Source organism: Lactuca virosa, chromosome 5 (assembly GCF_052849685.1).
Source record: "Lactuca virosa cultivar CGN04683 chromosome 5, Lactuca_virosa_CGN04683_v6, whole genome shotgun sequence".
Lineage (NCBI taxonomy): Eukaryota > Viridiplantae > Streptophyta > Magnoliopsida > Asterales > Asteraceae > Lactuca > Lactuca virosa.
Genome location: NC_136430.1, coordinates 44,935,559 through 44,960,510, shown reverse-complemented (window position 1 = coordinate 44,960,510; position 24,952 = coordinate 44,935,559). Strand labels below are relative to the sequence as shown.

General features: G+C 34.4%; 1 protein-coding gene and 2 long non-coding RNA genes across 3 annotated transcripts; 1 reads left to right on the top strand and 2 right to left on the bottom strand.

The window, feature by feature from the left end:
• Nucleotides 1-2,600: 2,600 nt before the first annotated feature.
• Nucleotides 2,601-4,270, bottom strand: LOC145117156 (uncharacterized). Its single transcript, XR_013712529.1, has 2 exons — nt 3,705-4,270; nt 2,601-3,409 (listed from the first exon to the last, which is right to left on the bottom strand). It is a non-coding gene; the product is annotated as an uncharacterized LOC145117156 (long non-coding RNA).
• A 2,039-nt stretch (nt 4,271-6,309) lies between these two features.
• LOC145110911 (uncharacterized) lies at nt 6,310-16,918 on the bottom strand. The gene is made up of 2 exons (XR_013710117.1): nt 16,765-16,918; nt 6,310-6,490 (listed from the first exon to the last, which is right to left on the bottom strand). It is a non-coding gene; the product is annotated as an uncharacterized LOC145110911 (long non-coding RNA).
• A 912-nt stretch (nt 16,919-17,830) lies between these two features.
• Nucleotides 17,831-21,403, top strand: LOC145111203 (uncharacterized). The gene is made up of 6 exons (XM_079047499.1): nt 17,831-17,883; nt 17,954-18,160; nt 19,069-19,132; nt 19,218-20,362; nt 20,446-21,321; nt 21,400-21,403. The coding sequence occupies exons 1-6, from the start codon at nt 17,831-17,833 to the stop codon at nt 21,401-21,403; spliced, it is 2,349 nt and encodes a 782-aa protein (XP_078903625.1).
• The last annotated feature ends 3,549 nt before the right edge of the window (nt 21,404-24,952 follow it).

Here is a 24,952-nt window from a genome sequence, read left to right as displayed (position 1 = left end):
TCGAAATTTTTATCTTGTACAACCATTCACTTCAATTAAGTCAAACTTGCTTCTGCTAACTTTTAGCACTGTTTTGAGTCTGTTTGAGCATTCTGAGCTTAATACATCAAAGGAATAAGTGAAAGGAAGTGTCAATTGAAGTTGTAACTTATCAAACAAGCCCTAACCCTCATCATGTGGAGTTTACGGTCACACCATGTGAGTTTACGGCCGTAAACACATGGTGGCCGTAAACTCATGCTATATACATGATTTTTTCTTCATTTCTTCCTCATTCTTCACATTTCAAGCCCAAGAATTCGGAATTTTCTCCCAAGGATCTTGATACTTTTTGCTTCCAATCTTCCAAAAATGTAAGTAAATCATTCCTTCTATGTGTTATACATCACTTCTTCATGATTTCATCCATGAAATCTCTTCATTTTGATAGATCTTCAAGTGTTCTTCATTTCACCAAGAACACCAAGAACACACACTAGTGTTCTTGGACCTTAAACACCCTATCAAGCTTCTATCTTGTAAGTACACTTGCCTTAGCTTGTTTTAATGCTTGAATCACTTAGTTTACACCTTGAAATCATCAAGAACCCAAGAACATATGGTGTTTACGGCCAAGGCAATCTACTTGGGCCGTAAACACTCATAAGTGGTGCATCTGTGCCACCACTCCTTCCTAAGGCTTAGACTCGAACTTAGAACACTTCCTATTGACTTGTAAGACCTTAAAACACAAAGAAATCATAGACAAAAGGGTGTTTACGTCCAAGGCAATCTCCCTTGGCCGTAAACTCTACTTATTGGTGCAAAGTTGCCACAAACACCTTCCTAAGCCTTGGATCTAGGTCTAGAACACTTCCAAGATGAGTATAGGACCTTAAACATCAAAATGGTACAAGATACCATGAGTTTACGACCGTAAACTCATTGGGCCGTAAACCCATGGGCCATGAACTCATGGGGGTATTACCATTTGGGCCGTAAACTCCTATGTGAGGCCCTACACCCCTTAGATGCAACCCTTTGTACTTCTAACACTTGAATCAAAGTGTTTTCCATGTCCTAGGGTGTCTTTACTTGCATAATTAGTTGTTTAAACACTAATTGTAAACATATATGCGTCATTATATGATAAATAGGGTCCAAGTGTGTGCTCAAGTCTTCACTTGACACTTAGCATCCTATACCACTCGTTCATCCAAACCACTCACTACAGGTGAGTTCATACCCCTTAATTAACCTTTTAAATGATTTTAAATGCTTTTATGGGGGGGGGGGGGAATACAAGTTGAACTAATATAGTTATTATATCAATCACATGTGATTTATAACTACCAAACAAGTGGATTTCTTACTTTTCAAACTGTGTTATCAAACAAACTACTTCAAATCATTTTATAAACTCTTTTACATGTTAAATACTTCCTATTAAACTTGTTCTTATATGCCAAACTGCTTTTAAATCGTCTTATGAAATGACACCAAGTCATCAATATTTATATAAACTTTTCAAAAGGTTTTACAAAACTTCTTTCTAAACTTATATTTTGTCAAATGCGTATCTATATAGATATAGTTATATAAGTAGGATTGAAAGGACTTAGGACTGATAGCTCACCTTACTTCTTGTTCCTTGTTTGGTTGTGGACTTAGGGTATCGGTTGTTTGTCCGAAGGTCGTTTGAATCTTAGTTATATATTATGTATATGTATATAGATATAAAAGTTCCTTCATTTAGTTCAATACTTTTGGGTAGCAAAGGTATACAAACATGTTCATTCATACAAACAACATTGCTAGTAAACTATAATAGGTATAGTTTAGGAAGTTACTAATACTATTACTAGAACAATGAAACATACAAAAAGTCAGTTCATACATGAGTCAATACATACTATTATGAGAAACTAAGAGAACATACTATTATGAGAAACTAGGAGAATATACTATACACTAGTACAGAAAGAACATTACTACGTTATGACTTACTATACAAACACTGATATACGATAATTTAATGTGACATACCATTTAAGGATACAACAAGACAGTGTTGTATCATATTGTAACCAGAGTCTCATGGAGGGAGAGCGGGCATCTTGTGTATAGATCTATATGGGACAGACACTCCCACACCCCGACTGCTAGCTACAGTCCCAGCCGATAAGGCCAAGGGGCGACAAAATGTGACCTCACTACATATGACACCGGAGGGTCATCTTTTATTCAGTCGTCGATCAGCATGGTTACATACGAGTTCACATTTAAACCTTTAATTAACCAACTTGGGATTAAAGGCAAAAGACTCCCCGAGGGGTATTGTACATTTAATACTACCTGGAGTCTGTATTTTATCACTTTATAACCAGCAGTGTCACTGCTGAGGTAAAACATTATTTTCCCTATTACATTTACTTTGTGATCTTATCACATACTCATTAATGTATAAACTATATTTAGTTAATGATAGTCATACTTGGGAAAATACACACTTTTACAAGAAACAAACATACGGAACATTTTGATGCCTTGGTAGAAGGCTACTTTTAGTAGAAAATATAGGATTTTCTAGGAGATACAATTACTTGCAGCAAACATTTACATTGAAAAATTACAAATATTTTCTTCAAACTTACAAACATTTTCGTGCAAACAATGTCACTAAATACTTATGAACTCACCAGCTTTAATGCTGATAAACTCTTTCAAAATAACTTGTATTCTCAGGTCATCAGTAGACAGGTACAGTCGACCAGATTTTGAGAAGACGGAGCGTGTTCCAGACTCGCCTGTTATTTTGATTACTTGTTTTTGATATCTTATTACTATGAAAGAACACACTTGTATTAAATTATACGATTAATGCAATGGATGATGTTGTTGCTTGTTTACTACTTTGCATTGTTATGATACTGTACATGACGTCCTCCACCCCCGAACGTTTCCGCCGTTCTGGTTTTGGGGTGTGACATTTTTATTGGAAGATGGATAAACGGTGGTCATCTGATTGGAAGACAGAGGCGGTTCGCCGATAACTTTTAGCCGGAGCCAAGACTTTTGACCAGCTTAGAACGTTCCAGAAGCTAGTTGTGTTTTAATGTTATATATAATGTGTAGTGGATAAGGCATAATATGATTAAGGGTTCAATTTTCATTGAACTAATTATGGTTCAAAAAATTAGGGGTGAGTATGAAGATCAAATCGACTCGTTTAATGGAACTGAGTGGACCGAAAATCGAACTGGTTAGTATATATTGGTGTCGGTGTTGTCCTTGTTTTTCAGTTATTTACCTGGTTAGAACCCTTACAATTTGTTATGCAGTTGGTACAACTCGATGAAGCCTTGTTCTGTTATCGCATTGAAGTCTGAATACTTTGGTACTCTACCTAGATCCTTTTCATATGCGGGATCTATCAAAAATACATAAAGAAAATAAAGTGTTTATATAATCTAAAATAAAGTATAAACATTAAATTCAATGTTTAAACAAAAAACAATTCAACTTTGATATCCTATGTTTTGGGTCTGCAACTCAATCAATATGTAACCAAATTAGGTGTTTATATCATTTAAAGTGAAGTAAAAACACTAACCGTATGTTCAAAAAAATTCATGCCATTCTGATTTAAAGCGAAAGAGTTATGAAGTTTTAGATTAGGAAGTGATTTTGGCTCATCAAATTTTGGGTTGGTCCCGATTATTTACCTGGAACCGATGGCATCGAATCAGGATCGACTAAGCCACATATGACGAACCGATGGTCGACTCGTATTCTCATGACCAATGCCAGGTCCAGGTCCGGACCGGTCCAACCGGGTCAAACGCTTACCCTAGGAATATGGTGAACCCTTATGGTGGTTGATTAAAGTGAGCATGTGTAATGGGGGATATATTGCCAATGTATAAAATAGGAACCAATCATCAATTGTTTCGAGCCTTCATTGTCGATGGAATTAATCTTTCATTCATGAACAACAAAATATTGTGATCACGCCTTGACTTCTACAAACCAAAGATGCTTAAAGAAACCCAAATCATTCGTTGAGAAATTAAAACATCACCTGAAGGCCACAAATATATGCCAATTCAACATCGTTAAAACCTTCCGAGAATAACACATGCAAAATCTTTTTCCTCCACCACATGATTGATAATCCCCATAAACTAACTCAATAACCTTTTCTTTCGGTTCATCGATCATCAATTTTCATGTCCCGCACCATTTGTTTAGACCTTGTCATCACTTTTGCATAGAACGTAGGTCGTGACTTATATTGTGCACCATTGCATGTGGCTCACAACTAATTAGTTGTATTTGATTACTGACATGTGGTTTGGTTGGGATCAAATTTTCTTTATGCTAAATCTTGTTAGTGAACACATTGAATCATCTGATTTATTTGGAAAATTAAATTGATTCCTATTTTATCCTCCTACTTCATCATCCTACCTATTCATTGATTGTCAAGTGTAATCCACTAATTCACTTTCATCATCTTATCATTTGATTATTAAAGAGTAAGAGGAAAAGTAGAAAGATTTTATAGGAATATATTTAACTTATTGGTTTATTTTAGTTGAAATGCGTGTATTAAACATGCCTTTGGTAAGTTGTCGCATTTAGACATGATTTTGGTAACTTGTCGTATTCGTTCTTTTGGCCAAACCAATAGTTAGGTTGAACTAGCGATATATTATGTGGATAAGCCGTTGCATCAAGTTTACATGTTTCTTTTAATCTTTCATTTAATATAATGTGATGTATGTCATTTTTAGGGGACATACTTTTTAATATTGTCGAATCTAAAGTTTATATATTTCTTTCAAACCTTTGGCTATGTATTTATATTGGACAAATGTTATCAAATAATAATAACATTTTTTTTACTTGTAAGTGATTGATGAATTCAAATGCGAGCGGTCTAACATTTATGTGGCATTACCCTACTTACGTGTTAATTAAATTTGAATGTTTTAGTGTTCAATATATATTTCTTTTAAGGCTTGAATTCAATGAAATAGTAATGGAATTTTCAGTATGTCCTACTTAGATCATTATTTTTTTTCTTACACATCAAATTACTGAATTTTCAAAAACCTTCCAATTTTAGATCACTATTTTGACATGTCATATATCATCTTCTTCACCTAGATATGATCCATGACCAATTTTCTTGACCCGGTTTCAGTTCATCCACACGACAACTCGTTATCATATACAAAAATTAGGGGTCGTTTGATAGTTGTTAACTGTGTTAGAGTTGACTGGGTTAGAAGCTGACTGGGTAAGAAGTTCTGACTGTGTCCACATCTGACTGAGTTTATGTTGTTTGATTATTTATCTGACCGACTGTGGTGAATGACGAAAAATGACCGTATTACCCTTATGTTGTGCTAGATAAAATAATTATACAAATACAAAAATTAGGGGTCGTTTGATAGTTGTTAACTGTGTTAGAGTTGACTGGGTTAGAAGCTGACTGGGTAAGAAGTTCTAACTGTGTCCACATCTGACTGAGTTTATGTTGTTTGATTATTTATCTGACCGACTGTGGTGAATGACGAAAAATGACCGTATTACCCTTATGTTGTGCTAGATAAAATAATTATACAAATACAAACTGTCACATAAAATCTAAATAAAACATAAATCATTTAAAATCAAAATACCAAGTGTCATACGAAATCCAAATACAAATAAAAAAACAAAATAATAATTTGAATATATATTTAACGTTCACCATTTAAAATAGTTGATTAGCAATCTGGTTACGCAAAGTAGTCATATATTCAACGACTTCTGAACCCCACTGTATACCTTGTACGTTTTGGCTCTCACTTCCTCCACCTTGCACGTTAGGATTATCCATATTGTTTTGTTCAAAGTTTGTAAATAAGTCATCTTGAATATTGAATTTTCGTATAAAATTATGGACCGCGACACACGCAATGACTATGTCTCTTTGCACTGGAAACGGATAAGGAGCCATTCGTTTTAGGATTGGGAATCTTGCCTTCAATACACCATATGCACGTTCAATAACATTTCTAAGTTGTGCATGAGCATGATTGATTTTTTCATCCTTAGTTAAAGCCTTATTTCTTCGAAAATCGGCTAACCAATACATAGTATTGCGGTAGGGAGCCATAAATCCACGTGTGTTGGTATATGCGGTGTCACAAAGGTAATATTTATCTATAGATCACTGTCACATTTATTATATATGTGCGTTGGTTAAAAGGGTAATACTTATTATATAAATAATATAGATAATAAAAGTTATAAAAGATTACTGTAACATTCCATAAATAAGACTACAAAAAAATCTCATTTTTAGATTAATAAAACCATAAACCATATCATTTACATAAAACCCAAATTATAAAAATGTATCGATACATCATCGAAATCAGAGTAAATCACAGAATGCGGAAACATGTGGTGTGTGCTCTGCAATCTTCCCGAGCTCTTCTAATTGAAACCGAAGTGCCTGAAACATAAGTTGAAAACCGTAAGCACAAAGCTTAGTGAGTTCCCCAAGATACCTCATACCACACATACATAAATCACATACCGGGCCCCCGCCCTCCATCGGGCCTCGCCCGGTGTTGAGTCCCACTCGGCCTCAGGCCCCACCCAGCATCGAGCCCTACTCGACCTCGGGCCTCCTTCGGATTACAAATCTGTCAATCACCATGCCCCGCCTGACATTGGTCCCCGCCCGATACACACATATAATCATGGGACCATATAATCATATAATCATATAAACATATAACCTTACTAGCACATGCAATAATCACAAAGAATATAGCATACCATACAGTCATCGAGCCCCACCCGACATCAGGCCTCGCCCGCTAAGCAGAAAATCAGGTACTAATAACTAGCATACAATATACTCATCAGGCCTTGCCCGGTAAGCATACCATCATACAACAAAATCAAGAGTCACACAGACATCTAGCATCCTAACATATAAATCATGGGCCGACATTGGTGCCTTCGACCTGCTAAACCCAGTGAGGAGACTCACCTTGTACTAGGGCTGTGCAAAAAAACCGTAAAACCTTAAAAACCGAGCCGAACCGGACGATCCAAAACCGAAAAAAAACCGAAACCGAAAAAAACAAAACTGAAAAAAACCGAAACTGAAAAAACTGGATATCAACGGGTCGGTTTTGGTTTGGATACTTAGGTATCCGCGGATAACCAAACCGAACCGCTTGATATATATATATATATATATATATATATATATATATATATATATATATATATATATATATATATATATATATATATATTAAAAGAAAATATTACGCATTTCCATTAAACTGTTAGCCATATCCCAAACAAAAATCATGATTGTCAATCCTTATTTTGCACTTCTACATTATGTTTTCTTGTATTTTTATTTTTATATTTATTATACCAATTATAATAGATTTTATTTGAGCTTCATTATATTTTTATAACTTTTGGACTTACTAATTTTCAGAAAGAAATCGTTGGAATGAAGTTCATAGTTTTGATTGTATTTGATTTTTTATATTTAGCGGGTACTTGTGAACCGAACCGTGGTTACCCAACTTTATACGGTTCGGTTCGGTTCAGTTTTTTTGTCAATTCGGTTCGGTTTCGGTTAGTGCACATGAGGTACCCGCCCCGTGGTGATGGTTCAAAATTTTATTACTATCCGAACCGAACCGCGTCGTTAACACCCCTACCTCGTACTGCCGAATCACACAGACGATCCCTGGCTGCTAGCTGACAGATCCCCAAACTGTTAATCACCTAAACAACACCCAATTAACAATTGAGTTCTAATGCATAACCATAAATCTATACTTGGGGTAAAAAGACCATTTTACCCCTAACCTAGCTTGGTCCAAGACCAAGGCCCAACTCACACTCTGAAGGCCCAAAATCCAAATAATCAAACAAGGCCCAATTATGGCCCAATTTTCCAAATTGGGCCCAAACCCCTTAAATGGGACTTGCCCTAAAGCCCATCCAAATATCCTAGTTCATACACTTGTTCTCCGATGGCCCATCAAGAACCCAAACACCTAAGCCCAAAACAAAGGCCCAACTCGAAGCCCAAACACGATTAGGGTTTTCACATAAAATGACGATTAGGGTTAAGTAAGAACACTTAATCTATTAAGGGCTTAATCCATTAAGTCTATCACTCTATTAGGTCAATCATGCAATGTGGTCGGTCATAATTCATAACTCCAATCCAACGGTCCAAAACACGGGTCCCGGCCAAGTCCCACACTAATGTCTCTAAGATTAAGGTTTTCTAAACCCTAATTAGGGTTTCCAACCCAAGCACAAGCCAACTAGGTCCAATGTTAAATTTTTTAGGTTAATTAGAGTTTCACTAGGCCGGGCACCACCCACTGCCACCTCGGACAGTGGTAGTCGACGGTGGTTCACGGCGGTGGTGGTGGTTTTCGAGTTAAAATCCGACCACAAAGTTCCAATACATCAACCAATGCAGAAAACATCCATACATACAAGAGTTCACGTACATAGCCACCTTACACGACGGTTGATGGCGGCAGCAAGGTGACAGCCACCATGGTTGGCTGCCATGGTGGCTTCCCACGTTTTCCGGCCAAAAAACCCACACATACACACCGCACCAACACAAAATGACACTACACAAAAACACCCACAGCCACCTTCACGGTGGGTTTTCTTTCGATGTCCAGCCAAGCAAATACACACACACACACACACAAGACATACACAAACTAGAAACAGAAGCACACATGCCCTCACTTGAGAAATATGAACACAACCACCCACCTGGTGGTGTATGGCGGTCAACCACGAGCAAGATGCTGTGGAATGGAATGAAAGCGGAAGGAGAAGGAGTGGTCGCAGCGGGGAACAGGGGTTGCGTCTCCACCGATGAACAACAACAGCGGCCACGATTCACGGTTCCGGTGACCCACTGATTCGACGTCTACGTGATGCTTTTCGTTGCTGTTGGCAGTCGCACCGGCGGTTTGGCTTCGGTGGTCTCCGGCTTCAACAGTGGCTAGGAGGCGCGCGGTGGCCGGAGGTAGGGGGTATAAGGTTGGCGGCTGAAAGATATAATTAGGGTTAGGGTTTCCTTGGTGATGCATCCTTAAAACGGGAAGGGAAGGGGACTCGGTTCAAACCCTGTGTCTGATTTGAAACATAAGCCCATAATTACACTTCCAGTTCCTCCCCCTCAATTCCTTTTCAAACTAAGCCCACTAATTACCAAACCGCCCCTAACTTCCAAAATTCATTACAATTCAAGTCCAAATGTTTCAATATAGATCCCAAATTCCAGAAATTATATCATTTAACTCCTTATGGATAATACTGATAAATTATTACGCATTTAGGGCTATTATTCATTTATTAATTTTATCTATTTATTTATTTATTAAACGGAATGTTACAATTACATACCTGGTGAAGGGAATGGAAATCCAGACATTGGATTAAATGTTACTTCTTTCAAAACTTTTGAATCATGTGCTATACCCTCCCATCCAGCCCATACAAAGGTGAATATCATATCAAAACCACAAATTCCTATTACATTTTGATAACATTCACCTTTTCCTCTTCCCCTATAGCGAGTTTGTTCATGAACGGGCACAACTGCATGTACAAGTGTTGCATCTAGTGCACCTACTACTCCTGGAAATATGCCTTTTAGCCGTCTATGTCGTTCCGAGGTATGTCTTGTTGTATTAGAAGATGTTGGTACTATAATTTCTCTTGCAAAACACATCATTGCACTTAAGACCTCGTGAAAACATTGATGAATCGTTTGTAGGGAGTGGTGAAGCCTTCCTTTAACGGCTCGAAAACGTTCATTATGTCTTATAACATGTAAAAATATAGCCATCTTCTCTTCAACGCTTATTGACCTACTACGTTGCAACTAATTTCTTTGAGTAAAATGATTGCATAAAAATACAAATGCTTCTTGTGAAAGACGCATCATATCGTAACATTGTATAGGACATCCGTGTATCAAATCTTGTGTATACGCATGCCCGGTTTCTTCCAATTCGCTGGCTTTTATTCTTTCAAATCTTTTTTTTCCTTTGTTGGAAAAACGTCAACCAATACCATGACAGTATAAGGAAACCTAAAAACTCACCTTCTTTATCCATATGTAACATGTTAAATGTTAAATATAAATCACATACATTTATAACATAAACCATAACATAAATAATTAACATAAAAATCCATAACATATAAATCCATCACATAAAAATCAATACCATATAACAATCTTAAACATAACACATAAAAAACCTAAACATAAAAAATGCTAAACATAACACATAACAACCCTAAACATAAAAATCCATACCATGTACCATAATATAAATCCATAAAACATAAAGCCAAAAACATCCTAAAATCATACTAAAGTCAACCAAGTAATCCAAAATTCTTGCCCGCACTTTTCACCCACAACTCACAAGTCGAAGACTCGAGGCGTAACCAAATTTTCCTGTTACCAACATTTTCAGCGAATAACATAAGAGTAGTGATGTATTTCGGATCAGAATTCCCCACTCCAAGCCTTTCAATTTATCAATACATTCATCCATCTCCTTCTCAAGATTATTTATTTGCCCGAACGCCTGAGTCACCTTTATAATTTCCATGCCAACCTCTCTTATGTCATCATCCAGTGTGTCCTTGGGTGCGGGTGCATTTCTTTTTCCTCTTTTGTTTTTGGACCGACCAGAGGAATCTTCACTTACAGGTGATGCACTTATAGGTGGGGGTACTGTTGAGGAACTTGTAGGGGGTGTAGTGTTGAAGCTGAGGCTGGGATATCCATTTGGGTTGGTGGATCTACCATCTTGATATCCTCATAATCTTGTGTAGTAAACACTTCTGCTGGATGAGGGAGTGTCGAAGATAGTCCCCAACTGGCAGCACCAGTCGAGGTCACACCGTCAAACAACTCGGTGCATAGATCTGGGTAAAGGAGGGGCGCATTTCTTAATTTCTCAACCATATTGTTCAACTGTTTGAAAAAATGATATTATTATTAAGGTTTTAAAACAAACTAATAATGTGTTTTATATTAAAAGAATACATTCGCCTCCGCTTTCCACTATTCACCCGTCATTTGAAACGTGTTTCTTATAGGATTATTAAGTAGTCAAACCGCATACTTGCTTTTTAAGTAGTCATAACGATATTTTCTTTGTTTTTTGTCAACAACAAAGTCATGTTCTTTTTTTAGTTTTTCAACTATTGTATTCCATGAGTTTCCTTTGAGACCACTACCCTCACGACCGTTACTTGTTAGTTATTGTATACATGCGTCAAGAAAAGTTTTGTTCACAAAATCCAAAGACCAACTATCTCTACTTCTCTTTTATGCCATGTCTATGGAATAAATGAATGCTAAATATCTTACATAAATATATACACATATACACGTATACACCAATATACACACAAATATGCACACATACACACACACACACACACACACACATATATATATATATATATATATATATATATATATATATACACACACACACACACACAAATTGTCTTATGTTAAATAATTGCAACTTTTGCAAAAGCCTTTGTGTAATTTTTGTTAAAGCTAAACTTGGGAATAAACATATACACAAATATATATACATATACACATATACACAAATACATAAATCTAAAGGTATACAAAAGAAAAAACATATACAAACATATACACAAAGAAACATATACACAACTTTTGTGTAATTTTCGTTAAAGGTATACAAAAGCTTTTTCAACTTTTAGGAATAAAGAAGCAAAACATTAAACAACAAAGCAGGAATATGATATCTCAGCCAAACACTTAACTCGTATACATCTAAGCAAAAACCGAAATCCCACTAAAAACTCATATATTTCTCAACCAAAAATAGAAGGAATGAGTGGGGGGGGGGGGAAGAAATCAGCAAACAATTAAAAAAAATACAGAATGAAGAAGGCAAAGAAGTAGCTGATCGTGGGAAAAAATTAAACAGAACATTCAATGAAGAAATCTAGAACGAGAACGAAGGAAGAAAGAAGAAATTGTTACATGTTGATCGGTCATGTCGTTGCTTCGTCGATCGCTGCCTTTTCTCTGTGGAGGTTATCAACATATTACGTAGCGTAAATTCCAAATACACATAACCAATATACGTCCCAGTCCAGCGATTGAGAGGGAAGGACCGAATCAACCTTTTTTCTTAGACCGAGTCTTATGCTTGGACCGAGTCATTAATTGTAAAAACAAAATCAAACATCCTGGTCTATCTTTTTTGGACCAGGTCCTGTTGGACCCAATTAGAAGCAATAACAAACGACCCCTTACCCCGCATGTTAATTTTATTCAATTAGAAGCAACCACATTTGAGGTAGTTCAATGGTCTACACCAATTGTCTTTTAAGAAAAAAAAATATGATCTTGATCCTTTGAAAATATACTCATTAACTTGAATGGAATCAATTCGAAAATATATTATTACTTTGACTTTAATCCTTTGAAAATACACTTTGTAAAAAAATCACAAGTCTTTGGGTAATCATTAGCATTAATTGAAGAAAGTATTACATAGACGTAGCAGCTAAACGAGCAACAGGCTGTGCCGCAACTCCTTTTTTGATGGCAAAACTAATTCTTTAAAAAAACATCTATAGATCTTGGGGTCAATACCATTACTATGCATAACCCGTTGGATTTTGGTCCGTATAATAATTATTTTTCCATTAATAATATATTTTAATTTTATTTTAATTCTTATACAGAATAATTGTGTAAATAAGCACACCAAACCTCTTTCCCTTATCTCTCCCCCACCCTGTGACAACCCAAAATTTCTATCCTGTACAACCATACAATTCAATCAAAGTCAGACTAATTTCTGCTATCTTTTAGCACTGTTAAGGGTCTGTTTGAGAGTTTCTAAGCCTAGTGTAATGTATGAATGGATGCTAGGATGAGTTAGCTTGAGATCGGGAGGGTAAATTCGAACCAGAAAATCACTCACAAGGTGTTCACGACCGCAAACTAGGTTGACGGCCGTGAACCACCTCCTATATATATATTAGAGTGACCTCATTTTCTACTCTTTTCTCCTCTTCTCAACCGTGAACACATCCATTCTCTCTAAAAAAAGCTTCAACCGTGAACACTCTAAAGCCTAAAAAACGCAAGTGTTTCATCCTTAAACTTGTTACACTTGAAAGGTTACTAGATCCTAGCCTTGTTTTCTCAAGATTCATCACCACCTTCATGAACTTGAAGGGATCACGGTCGTGAACCCTTCATAAGGGCCGTGAACCCTTCATAGATTCATAAGGGTCGTGAACCATTCAAAGGTTCATTAGGCCGTGAACACCTCATGAGGTGGTGAACCTCATGAGGCCGTGAACTCTATAAGGCCGCAAACCCATCCTTGGGTGGCCGTGAACCCCTTTCAAGCTTCCATTTGTGAGCTTAACACTTCATTTAGGGTGTTTCCTACAATCTTAGGTGGTTTCTTATACTTGTTAATAGTTATAACCACTAATTGAATACACATATATGTGAATATATGCCTTATAGGATCCAACTATGCTTCGGAACTTCATTTGTGAATTCAAGCATCCTATATCTATCTTATCTTCCAGATTACTCACAATCAGGTGAGTTCATACCCCTTAACTTATCTTTTAAATGATTTTAAATGCTTTTACGGGGGGAAGGGGGGGGGGGGAATACAAGTTGAAAACATTATAGTTATTGTATCAAACAAGTGGATTTCTTATACTTCAAAACTGTGTTATCAAACAAACTATTTCAAAACCTTTTATAAACTGACATCAAGTCATCTGTAACAATTCAAATGGTTAAAATTCCTGTATATGTTAAAAACTCTTTTATATGCTAAATTCTTTATCAAACTCTTTTAAACTTATATATTGTCAAAATCATGTCTATATAGATATAGTTAAATAAATAAGGTTGAAAGGGCTTAGGACTGATAACTCACTTTATTTCCTGTTCCTTGTTTGGTTGTGGACTTAGAGTATTCGGTTGTTTGTCCGAATGTCGTTTGAATCTTAGTTATATATTATGTATATGTGTATAGATATAAAAGTTCTTACATCAGTTCAACACCTTTGGGTAGCAAAGGTGTACAAACATACTCAGTCATTCAAACAACATTACTAGTAAACTATAATAGGTATAGTTTAGAGGACTACTACTCACTATTTCTAGTACAATGAAACAATACAAGAGTCGGTTCATACACGAGTCAGTTCAAACTTACTATAATGAGAAACAGAAAGAACATACTATGATGAGAAACAGAAAGAACATACTATAATGAGAAACAAAGAGAACATACAATACACTATACAAAGAGAACATACAATACACTAGAACAGAGAGAACACACTATAAAAATACAAGAAAACTATAACATTAATGTGAGCCACTACTTCATGGCATGACAATATACTGCTGTGTCACGTTTTGTAACCAGAGTCTCCTGGAGGGAGAGCGTGAATTTGTGTATAGATCTATACGGGATTGACCATCATACACCTTGCTGCTAGCTACAGTGGGACTTACAGGTCTACGGGTGACGAATGTCATACCATTTCGATGTCTTTGAACATCGTGTTTTATTAGTCAATCAAGTATGGTTACAACTATATCACATTTTACCTTAATTAAACAATTGTTTTAAGGTATTTAGTACAACGGTAGTTGCTATATACAATACTATAAGTGCATCTTTATTATTTTCCCATTACATTCAAATTGTGATCTTCTCACATAAACGGTAATGTAAACTATATTTTTGGTAAATGATAGTCAGTTTTTGGGAAAAACACTCACTTTTACAAATGAACAAACATACAGAACAGTCGTGTCTTGGTATAAGACTACATTTCAGTTAAAGTAGAAAATATAGGATTTTCTAGGAGATACAAATACTCACAACATTTACAAACAAACATTTACAAACACTTTCATTCAACTTATACAAAAACTGACACTAAATACTTATGAACTCAACAGCTTAAATGTTGATCTACTCTTTCAAAATAACTTGTATTCTCAGGTCACCAGTAGACAGGTACACTGGACCAGGTTTTGAGAAGACGGAGCACATACAAGACTCGTCTTTTATTTTGATTCATATTTTGGTGTCTTTCAAACTATACACAGAACACACTTATATTAAATTATACTATTAATGCAATGGATGATGTTGTTACTTGTTTACTATTATGCATTGATATGATACTGTACATGACGTTCTCCGCCCCCGAACGTTTCCGCCGTTCTGGTTTGGGGGTGCGACACACCCTTGTATCCTTGATCTCTCTATAGTCTTGCCAACACTAGTTCTCCACACCAGAAAATTCATCACCATCAAAGGAGGTTTCCGATAGCATATATGTGAAATGGGAAAAGGAAAGGGTTTGACTAAGGTTCCGAATAACCCCCACCTACACGTGTCTGACGACGTCGAAGTGGAGAAAGGAACAATTACTTGCTCTTCTGATGGGTGTTCTTTTGTGTGTGGAGAGAGAGAGAGAGAGAGAGAGAGAGAGATGATCCTTTAAATAATTTACTTATATCATGATAATTTAAAGGTTTGTATGTAGAAAAATCTCATTATTTTGGGAAATTTTTTGATAATTAAAGTCGTAATTTTTTTTTTGAATAGAAAAATCTTAATTATTTAACACTTTGTCCAAATTAACAAAAACATTATTTTCTATATTTTAATAGAAAATAATAGATTATGTGATTTTTCCAAAATAATTGGACTTTTTTGTTCAAAAAAATATTTAAAACTTTATCAAATTTTTTTTCGAAATAATAAGACTTTTCTACGTAAAATCCATAATTTAAGTAATAAAAATATATATAAAAATATGATATAGAGTAAAATAGTCAATTTAAGTTGATTAGAAAGTAAAATCGAAACCAAATCAAAATATAAGGATGACCCAAGTTTAAAAATAATAAAACTAAAATAAAAAAATAAAAAATAAAAAAGAGCTAGGGACAAACAAATATACTGCCCAAACCATAGGGAGTATTTGTGTCGGTTATCTAATTTAGTTTCATATGCACGCAAAAAATATTTGGCCTGAAAACAATAGTTGCAATATTGCATCTCTCGACTCTCATAGTCTCGTATGAAATCTTAAATATATAACTACTACAATTTTTAGTCAACAAACTTACTTATAACTTAAAAGAAATCTTTTTTTAAAAGCTAGTAAATTGCACTTCAAAATGTAAAACTGTTTATTGCCCACGACTGAATGCATCCATGCATGTTAGCACACCATGCATAAATACAATTTCAGCTCAAGATTATCTTGAAATATATCAACTGTTTTCAAGTTTCACCAGTATATCTTTGATTTGGTTTATTCCAACTTAAATTAACATCACGCTCTTCTCAATTGTTTCCGATTAATATAAGATTTTTTTACTTTGACTTTCATTATTATTAGCGCATATAAAAACTATATTTATTTCTATAATAACTAAAACTCGAGATCACTTGATGATGTTAGGTTAAGCTCACATTTGATTTGATAACTCGACATTTTTCTAATACATTCTTCTAATATAAGCTTGGATTTGGATCTAGAAAAGTTAACTCAATTCGAAAACTCTGATAACTAAAAAATATTTATGACAATAATAATAAATTGTGCATTCGAAATTCGAACCTGATAAAATTCGCCTTGATCGATAAAGCTTGGATAACTTGATAGAAATTCGAGTCCTTTGCAAACTCTATGATGGTGAATCAGTGATTGTGAATTGGGGATAGGGGATAGGTGGTCCGAGATATGTCTGCCACATGCATTCATGTTGTGTGTCAATTTTCTTAAGATAATGAGTTTGACAATGTTTGGTTTTTATTATCCCACTTGCATATGCCCTTTTTTGTAATTTCTTTCCCTTATGTTATTTCTTTCTTATATAAAAATGTTTAATAGAAAAGTATGTATATATAGGCATGTTTGTGTATGTATGTATGTTTGGAAGTTTGTAAGTTTGAATGACAAACTTAGTTATTGTAAGAACGTAATAACCAATATGTTGACTTATCAAAATAAAATCAATATTTAAGATTGAAAATGACATCTATTCTAATAAATGAAGGTTTTTGTTGTCACATATCAGACTCTCATTCAATTTGCCAAATGTTATTTTATGGTTATTTTGAATTAATTTCTTTTCCACATGTTATTTTATGGATTTTTCCATTTTAACAAATTACACATAATACTTTAATGTAATATTTACAATAAATCTATTCTAATAAATGAAGTTTTTTTTGCCACATGTCACACTCTCATTCAATTTGCCAAATGTTATTTTATGGTTATTTTGAATTAATTTCTTTTCTACATGTCATTTTATGGATTTTTTATTTTAACAAATTACACATAATACTTTAATGTAATAATTACAATAAATGTAATAATAAATGAATATCAATTTCATTAATAAATTTACCTTCTTATTTCAAAATAACAAAATTAAAGCTCATTAGTTTATTTTCTTATAAATCCAAAGTTTTTAAATATTTAGACATTTATATTTAATTTTTTTTAGTTAACCCATGTAATACATGAGTCTTACACATAATTTTATAATAATTTTAAGAGTTTGCGTATTTCTAATACTTAAACTTCTCTCATAAGGGTAAAAAGATAAAAATCAGTATGTCAAATTAGGGTTGTGATTAATCATCCAAAATTAGAGTTTTTAACCATAATAGAGTTAATGGAAAAAATATTTATCATTTTAGGGTTCTTTCAAAAATATTTACCAAAATGGTATTATTTTAATTTCAAAACTAATATTATTGTTTTTAAAAAAACAAAAACACGTCTTCTGATTACCCAGGAAGATTGGAACGAGAACAGAAAAGAAAAAAAAATCGAAAACGTCGAGCATATCGTCTGTCGACGCAACTAGGGCTCCAGCAGCGCTTCGTTCGTCTCGTCACACGTCGACCATCGTCTATCGCCTGCCATCTCCTCCTCCGTCGCCTGCCGTCTCCTCCTCCGTCGCCGGTGACCTGCAACTCCTCCACCCTTCGCTCCATTCAAGGTTTTTCCTGCTCGTTTTCTTGATTCCGGTTCTTCAGTTTTTTGTTTTCTTTTTGCTTCTGCATTCTGTTTTTCTCGATTATGTATCTAGTTAAGAATCCAAATGGAACCTAAATACTGATACACAACACTAGAGATAGACATACTTCTTTGGGGCTATTCCTTGAGGATTGGCACAAAAACTGACAGCCTGCATTTGGATATCATATGTTGTAAGAAAAGACCATCTTGCCCTCTATGACACTAACAGCTACATGTTGATACACTATAGTGCCTTTGGTGGGAGAAGGGCAGGTGTTGTATTCTTTTGGTCTAGTGTTTTAAGCTTGCATGCCACTGCCTGAACTCAAATGTTAACCAACCTAACGTCACCCAATATCCAATTAAAGCACAACTAATATTTGATACAATTTAAATATCATGATCCAGTCTATGTTTACACGTAATAAAATTAATTATTTTTATTCCATTACTTTATATTGTTACCTTCACAGATGACTAAATGGCTTGAACTCTAACCTCTCTTGATTGTTAATAGTTGTGCTTCTTTTATTACCATTTACGATACTTGATTAAATGTCACCGATTAAAATATAAGATCACTTATGTAGCTTATAATTTGAATAGATTTTTTTTAATATACACTATTTTATTGATTTGTTTGTTTTATAAGTTATTACAGATTGATTAATTGTTTCGTACCACTGAAATGAAGTCTATCGGCCATTTGGATAAATAGTGCATTTGACCGGTAGTTAATTTGGAACAACACCTGAATTTCATTAGTGAAGGTACTATACCTGAATTTCATTAGTAAAGGATTTTGAGAGGTTATTATCTAAGTTCAGTATGTATCTAGTTAGGACGAATTGTTGATCAATTTCTGCTTTTGTTTATTTGCTTTTGTAGATGGAAAATCACAGCTTGTTTTTTTTTTTCAAATCTTTTTGTAGATGGAATTGATTGCAAACATGTCATTATGTTTCTTTTTTCTTGCTATCACAAATTCGCATGATCATTTTTTGATCAATTTTTGTTTGTTTTTGTTTGTTTTGTAGATGAATTCTATTATAGATATGATTGACAGGGAGAATTTTTCTATAATCTCTCAAGCTGCTGTTGTGACTAATGTGATGAATATAGATAATGAAGTTGAGTTAAATGAAATATTGGAAGATGGAATTGGAGATGAAGATGACGAGGAAGCATCTTTTGACAATAATGTTGAAGTACCTTCGACTTTTACTAATATAGAAGGAACAAATTTGACTATTGATGGCAATTGGATTATGACACAATCAACGAGTAAGAATGATTTTACGCGAGAATTGGGAAAAGATTCTTTCAAGGATAAAGAGGAACTTGTTAGAGCAATCAAGATCCATAGCATTAGGACACATAGACAATTTGAGGTCATTGAGTCACACCCAACTATTTGGACTCTAAGATGCAAGTTGTACTTACAATCTGGTTGCAAATGGAAACTTCATGCAAGTAAACGTAAACGTAGTGGTTATTTTGAAATCACATCGTATACAGGTCCGCATACTTGTTTACACTATAAGCTTTCTCTAGACCATCCGAACCTAGATGCAAGCTTGATTGCTATGGAAACTAGACACCTTATAAAAGAGCAACCTTCTATCAGTATTCCGGCTTTGAGAGCTGAAATAGTTGAAAAATTGGGCTATACTCCTTCATATAAGAAGGTTTGGGTTGGAAAGCAAAAAGCAATTGAACATGTGTTTGGAAACTGGGAAGAGCCTTATGTTGCTTTACCAAAATATCTAGGCGCAATTCAAAAGTTCAATCCAGGAACTATAGTTGAATGGTGTGTTTCAAGATCGAATGATGTGGATGAAGTTGAATTTAGGCGTGTTTTTTGGGCTTTTGCTCCCTCTATCAAAGGGTTTCACTATTGTCGACCGGTGATTAGCATTGATGGCACACATTTGTATGGTAAATACAAGGGTAAGATGCTAATTGCAATAGGAGTTGATGGTAATAATCAAATTTTGCCACTTGCATTTGCTATTGTAGAAAATGAATCTTATGATACTTGGGATTGGTTCCTTTCTCATGTCAAGAATCATGTGGTGAAAGAACGTGAAGGCATATGTCTAATATCTGATCGTCATGGTGGAATTCTTAAGGCTGTCAATGAGCATGGATCTCCATGGTTAGAGCCACGTGGTTTTCATAGGTATTGTTATATCTTAAGTATTCTTTTAGGACATTTCAATAACTTGTTTCATTAACTTACATTATTTTTTTTTAATTTTAAAGGTATTGTTTACGACATTTCATCAGCAACTTTTATGACAAGTTTCGTAATTCAGAATTGAAAGCTTTAGCTTATCGTGCCGGGAGTCAGAATCAAATTCGAAAGGTCAACTCCATCATGGAAGAAATTGGGAAGTTAAATCCTCGTGCTCGAGAATGGTTGGAGAGTCATCCACTTAATAGATGGACACTTGCACATGATGGTGGAAGGAGGTATGGGTTGCTCACAACAAATTTGTCAGAGATTTTCAACAGTGTACTTAAAGGTGCTCGTTTTTTACCAATCACAGCTTGTGTGCAACTTACATTCTATAGAATGGTGCATTATTTTGAGGTTAGACGTCCTTTAGGATCTAGTTCTCAAGCCCATGGAGATGCACATACTCCAAATGTTGTGGTAAAACAAGTAGCTTTGATGGCAAAAGCAAGTGCACATTCCTTAAGATCTTTTAACCGAGAAAAAGGTATATTTGAGTTGATAACTCAAAGAGGTCGAAATATGCAAATAGTTAATTTGGAACAAAAAACTTGCACATGTGGTAAATGGGAGGCATTTAAATATCCTTGTTCTCATGTCTTGAGTGCATGTGCCAAACTCTCTTTGAATAGTTGGCAATATGTTGATAGATGTTACTCGATTGAATATTATTGTGCTACTTGGGCATCTGAGTTCTCTCCGCTTCCTCATGAAGCGTATTGGCCACAATCACCATTTAACAAATTACTTCCAAATTTAGAACTATTACGAAATAAAAAAGGTCGCCCTCGTTCAACAAGACTAAAAAATGGTATGGATATTAAAGAAGGAAGAAATGCCAATCTTTGTGGAATTTGTAGGCAACCAGGGCATAATCGAAAACGATGTCCGTCTATGCCAAGGTAGTTTAAAAAAATATTTTTATGGTATTTGTTGTGGTTATTTCCTCTTATTGTTATTTTTTTTATTTTTTTTTACAGGTAAGGATTTGTTACCGGTTCAAGTTCAAGCTAATTGTGATGTTTTTTTTTCTTTTTGTAATAAACAATGTTGGAGTTTATTTTGTGATGTTTTTCTTGTAACAAACAATATTGAGGTTTTGATGTTTTTTTTATATGTGAATGTTTGAGTTTTTGCACCTTAAAATATATTGTATTTTTAATTTTTGATGGCGAAAATTTGATGGTAAAAGGGTTGCATAAGAAAAAATGATATTTAAAAAAAAATAGAAAAAAAAGATTAAAAAAACTGCTATTTAAAAAAGCTGTAAAAAAGGTAAAAATACTAAAATAATAGTTGTCATTTAAAAAAATATATATAAAAACAATAAAAAGGTGGAATAAAAGAGAAAAAAAAAATAAGATATTTAAAAAAAAAAAAAAACTAAAAAGAAAACTAAAAAGTAAAGAAAATGAAAAAAATACCATTTTGATAAATATTTATGAAAGGACACTAGAATGGTAAATATTTTTTTCAACTATCCCGTTATGGTCAAAAACTCTCCAAAATTATACCCTTTGATTTTGGAAATTAATCGATTAAATTCGATTATTTACTTAAGATCAAGATCTTCCAATGATGATCAATCAAATAGACTGCAACCTTCGTATACATGACAGTATCAAAGAGAAAATTCTCAACTAGCATAGTTAACAATCAGTAATTTTACCTACTATTTATGTTGGATAAAGTAAATTTCAATACAATCTATTTTACAAATAATACTTATATACTGTAACAAAGAAGTTCGAACGCATCAATTTACTTATTTGAATAATATTGAACAATGTACTTTTTAACATAATAAATATGAGTACAATTTTGAGAAATCGACACTCTAAAAACACAAAAGGTAATCAAATAATAAAAAATAAAGTTTGAGGGTTGTGATAAAGTACTGGATTTGGGACACTAATAATGGGAGCTGCTCACTCTTCCATACGACTCGCATTAGTTCTAAATCATTATGTCCATAACGCGTGCTAATTACGAACCTTTTTATTTACCTTTTCGTTAACGATAAAAACTTATACTTCATTTTAATGTATGTTTTAAGAAAATGGTATATTAGTTTTAATCATTATTCTCTTGAAGTAAACATAATCATTTTGTTATTATATTTAACTAAACTTATTAGAACATTGTTTTAAAAATAAAGATTAACGTATTAAACATGAAGAGTTATACAAACTCTAAAATCTAAATTGCATATAACGTTATTAATATTTTAAACTATATTAATTTGATCTCCAAAATCTTTGGAACAAAAAATCACTATATTTTGACTATTTTTTCTGTTTAAACATTAGTAATTTTTTAGCAAATAAACATAAAAAATTTCACATCTTCTGCTTATATTGTTGGTTTAGCCGTTTATGATGAAAATACTTATTTTTTTTCCATTAAAAACGTTAAATTAACATTTTTTCTAGATAAAACTACAAAAATGGTCCTTGAGGATATGCATTTTTTCAAGAAAAATGTCAAAACCACTAAACTTTCGGATTGATGGTCATTTTCAGCAAGTTTGTTTGCGTTTTTAGTCTCTCCCTAAATTGAAAAGACTTTTATATCCTTAATATATTTATTTTTCATTTTTCTTTATTTTCTTAAACTATTTTATCATAAATAAATAAAGAAAATGACTCTCTCTCTCTCTCTCTCTCTCTCTCTCTCTCTCTCTCTTACGAAAACACATACATACAAAGTTACACTTCTTTTTTAAGTACATCATCAACACAAATTCGAAAACTAGCGGATTTAACTTCTTTGGGTGGTGTGTAGTCGCTTAATTGCACTCTTGTACTCATAAGATCATGAAAATGGCATCAACAAGAAGAAAGAACTTCAAACACTGCATCTATATAAATTTATAAATCAGTACTAAGAACCCACCCTGTAAAAAGTGAACTACAACCTTAGACACCAACATTGCTACCCTTAACTTCTCCTATGATCCAACAAAGTATGATTGTGTAACATCTTGATTTCCAGCTATTTAACATTTTGACCCTTGGTATGAAAATTGCTTGCAAATTGGTCACAAATGGCATTTAAATGTAAAGTGGGGGTTGCATGCATAAGCTGGGCGTATGTGGTTAGGGGGCAAACCCTAATTTTTAGGGTTTGGACCCTATTTAAACATCTTTAACTCATTGATACCTCTTCATTCTTCAGCCTACACTCCATATTCGACCCTAACTAACCCTAATCCATTTTTGAGTATCCTTGAGCCATTAGTGTGTGTTTTGGTGTTCATAGAGGAAGGAGAATGAAAGGAGAATATCTTGGAAGCTTGGAGCAACCTTGGATCTAGAAGTTTTGCACCCTCTTACATCTCCAGAAGGTATAAAGTTTATACCTTGATACTTATTTGGTTAGATCTAGCTTGTATGATGTTATTATGTGCTTTTGTCCCCGATCAATGATGTTCTTGAGTATGACATGCTCTAGACCCAAATGGATTGTCCTTCCAGGCGTTTTGGAGTGTCTAAGGTCATAAAAATGTAATATTGGTCATTAGTTTCCTTCCATGCATGAGTTATAATTTCTTGATGAGTTAAGAAGTTAGGGTTTTTAGTATTGAGCACTTCCTAGCCATGCAAAGTCATAAAGTTTGAAAGTTTATGACTTAAGATGTTATTTTGAGACTAGATCTGGATTTTAGGTGAAACGACTTAAGAGATTAAGATCTTAATAAAAGGAGGAGTTGGCTCGCACGTCCGTTGGGCGTACGCTAGAGTACGTTACACGTACATGGTCAACAACCCGCATTTTGGTCAAGACCCTAGTACGTTGTGCGTACAAGTTGAGTATATTGGGCGTACTCAGCTGAGTTGACTCGGTTGACTTCTTTGACTTTTGACTTTGAGTAGGATTTGACCAAGTTTGACTTAAGGGTATTTTGGGTATTTTGAGTTTTAGTTGATATTGGTCACTGTTTGATGTATATGTGACTTGTAGAGCTGATATTTAGAGCAATGTCCTGTTCAATTATCTTTCCGGACTGAGATGTGAGTTTTCCTTGTTGTACTCGTGGGTTGAAGGCACCAATGTCGACCCAATGGGTTATGTATCCTGGTTTAGAGGATGTTGGTATGTTGTATTGACATGTTAGAACTGAGTCCTGGTATATAGGATATTATTACGTGATAGTGATCTATAGATCTGCCTGTTAGTCTACTGACTGTTTATATGATTATCTGTTTACTGGATATGTGTTATATGTTATGTATATGTCGACATAGTTTGGTTGGTTTGAGGCGATGCTTCTTTGTGCGGAAGCCAACAAACCGGGGATCAAGACAAACATAAGTTGTGGGCCCGAGAGGCAAGCCAAACTTATGTTGTAGGCTCAGGAGTAAGCCAGACATGAGCTATGGTCCGGAAGGTAATCCAGACTAATGTTGTGGACTTAGGGGTAATCTAGTATGTTAGATGTGGACCCAATATGCATGTTGTTATATGTTTGTGTGGTGGTACTTTCGGGGAACTCACTAAGTTTTGGCTTACGGTTTTCAGTTTCATATTTCA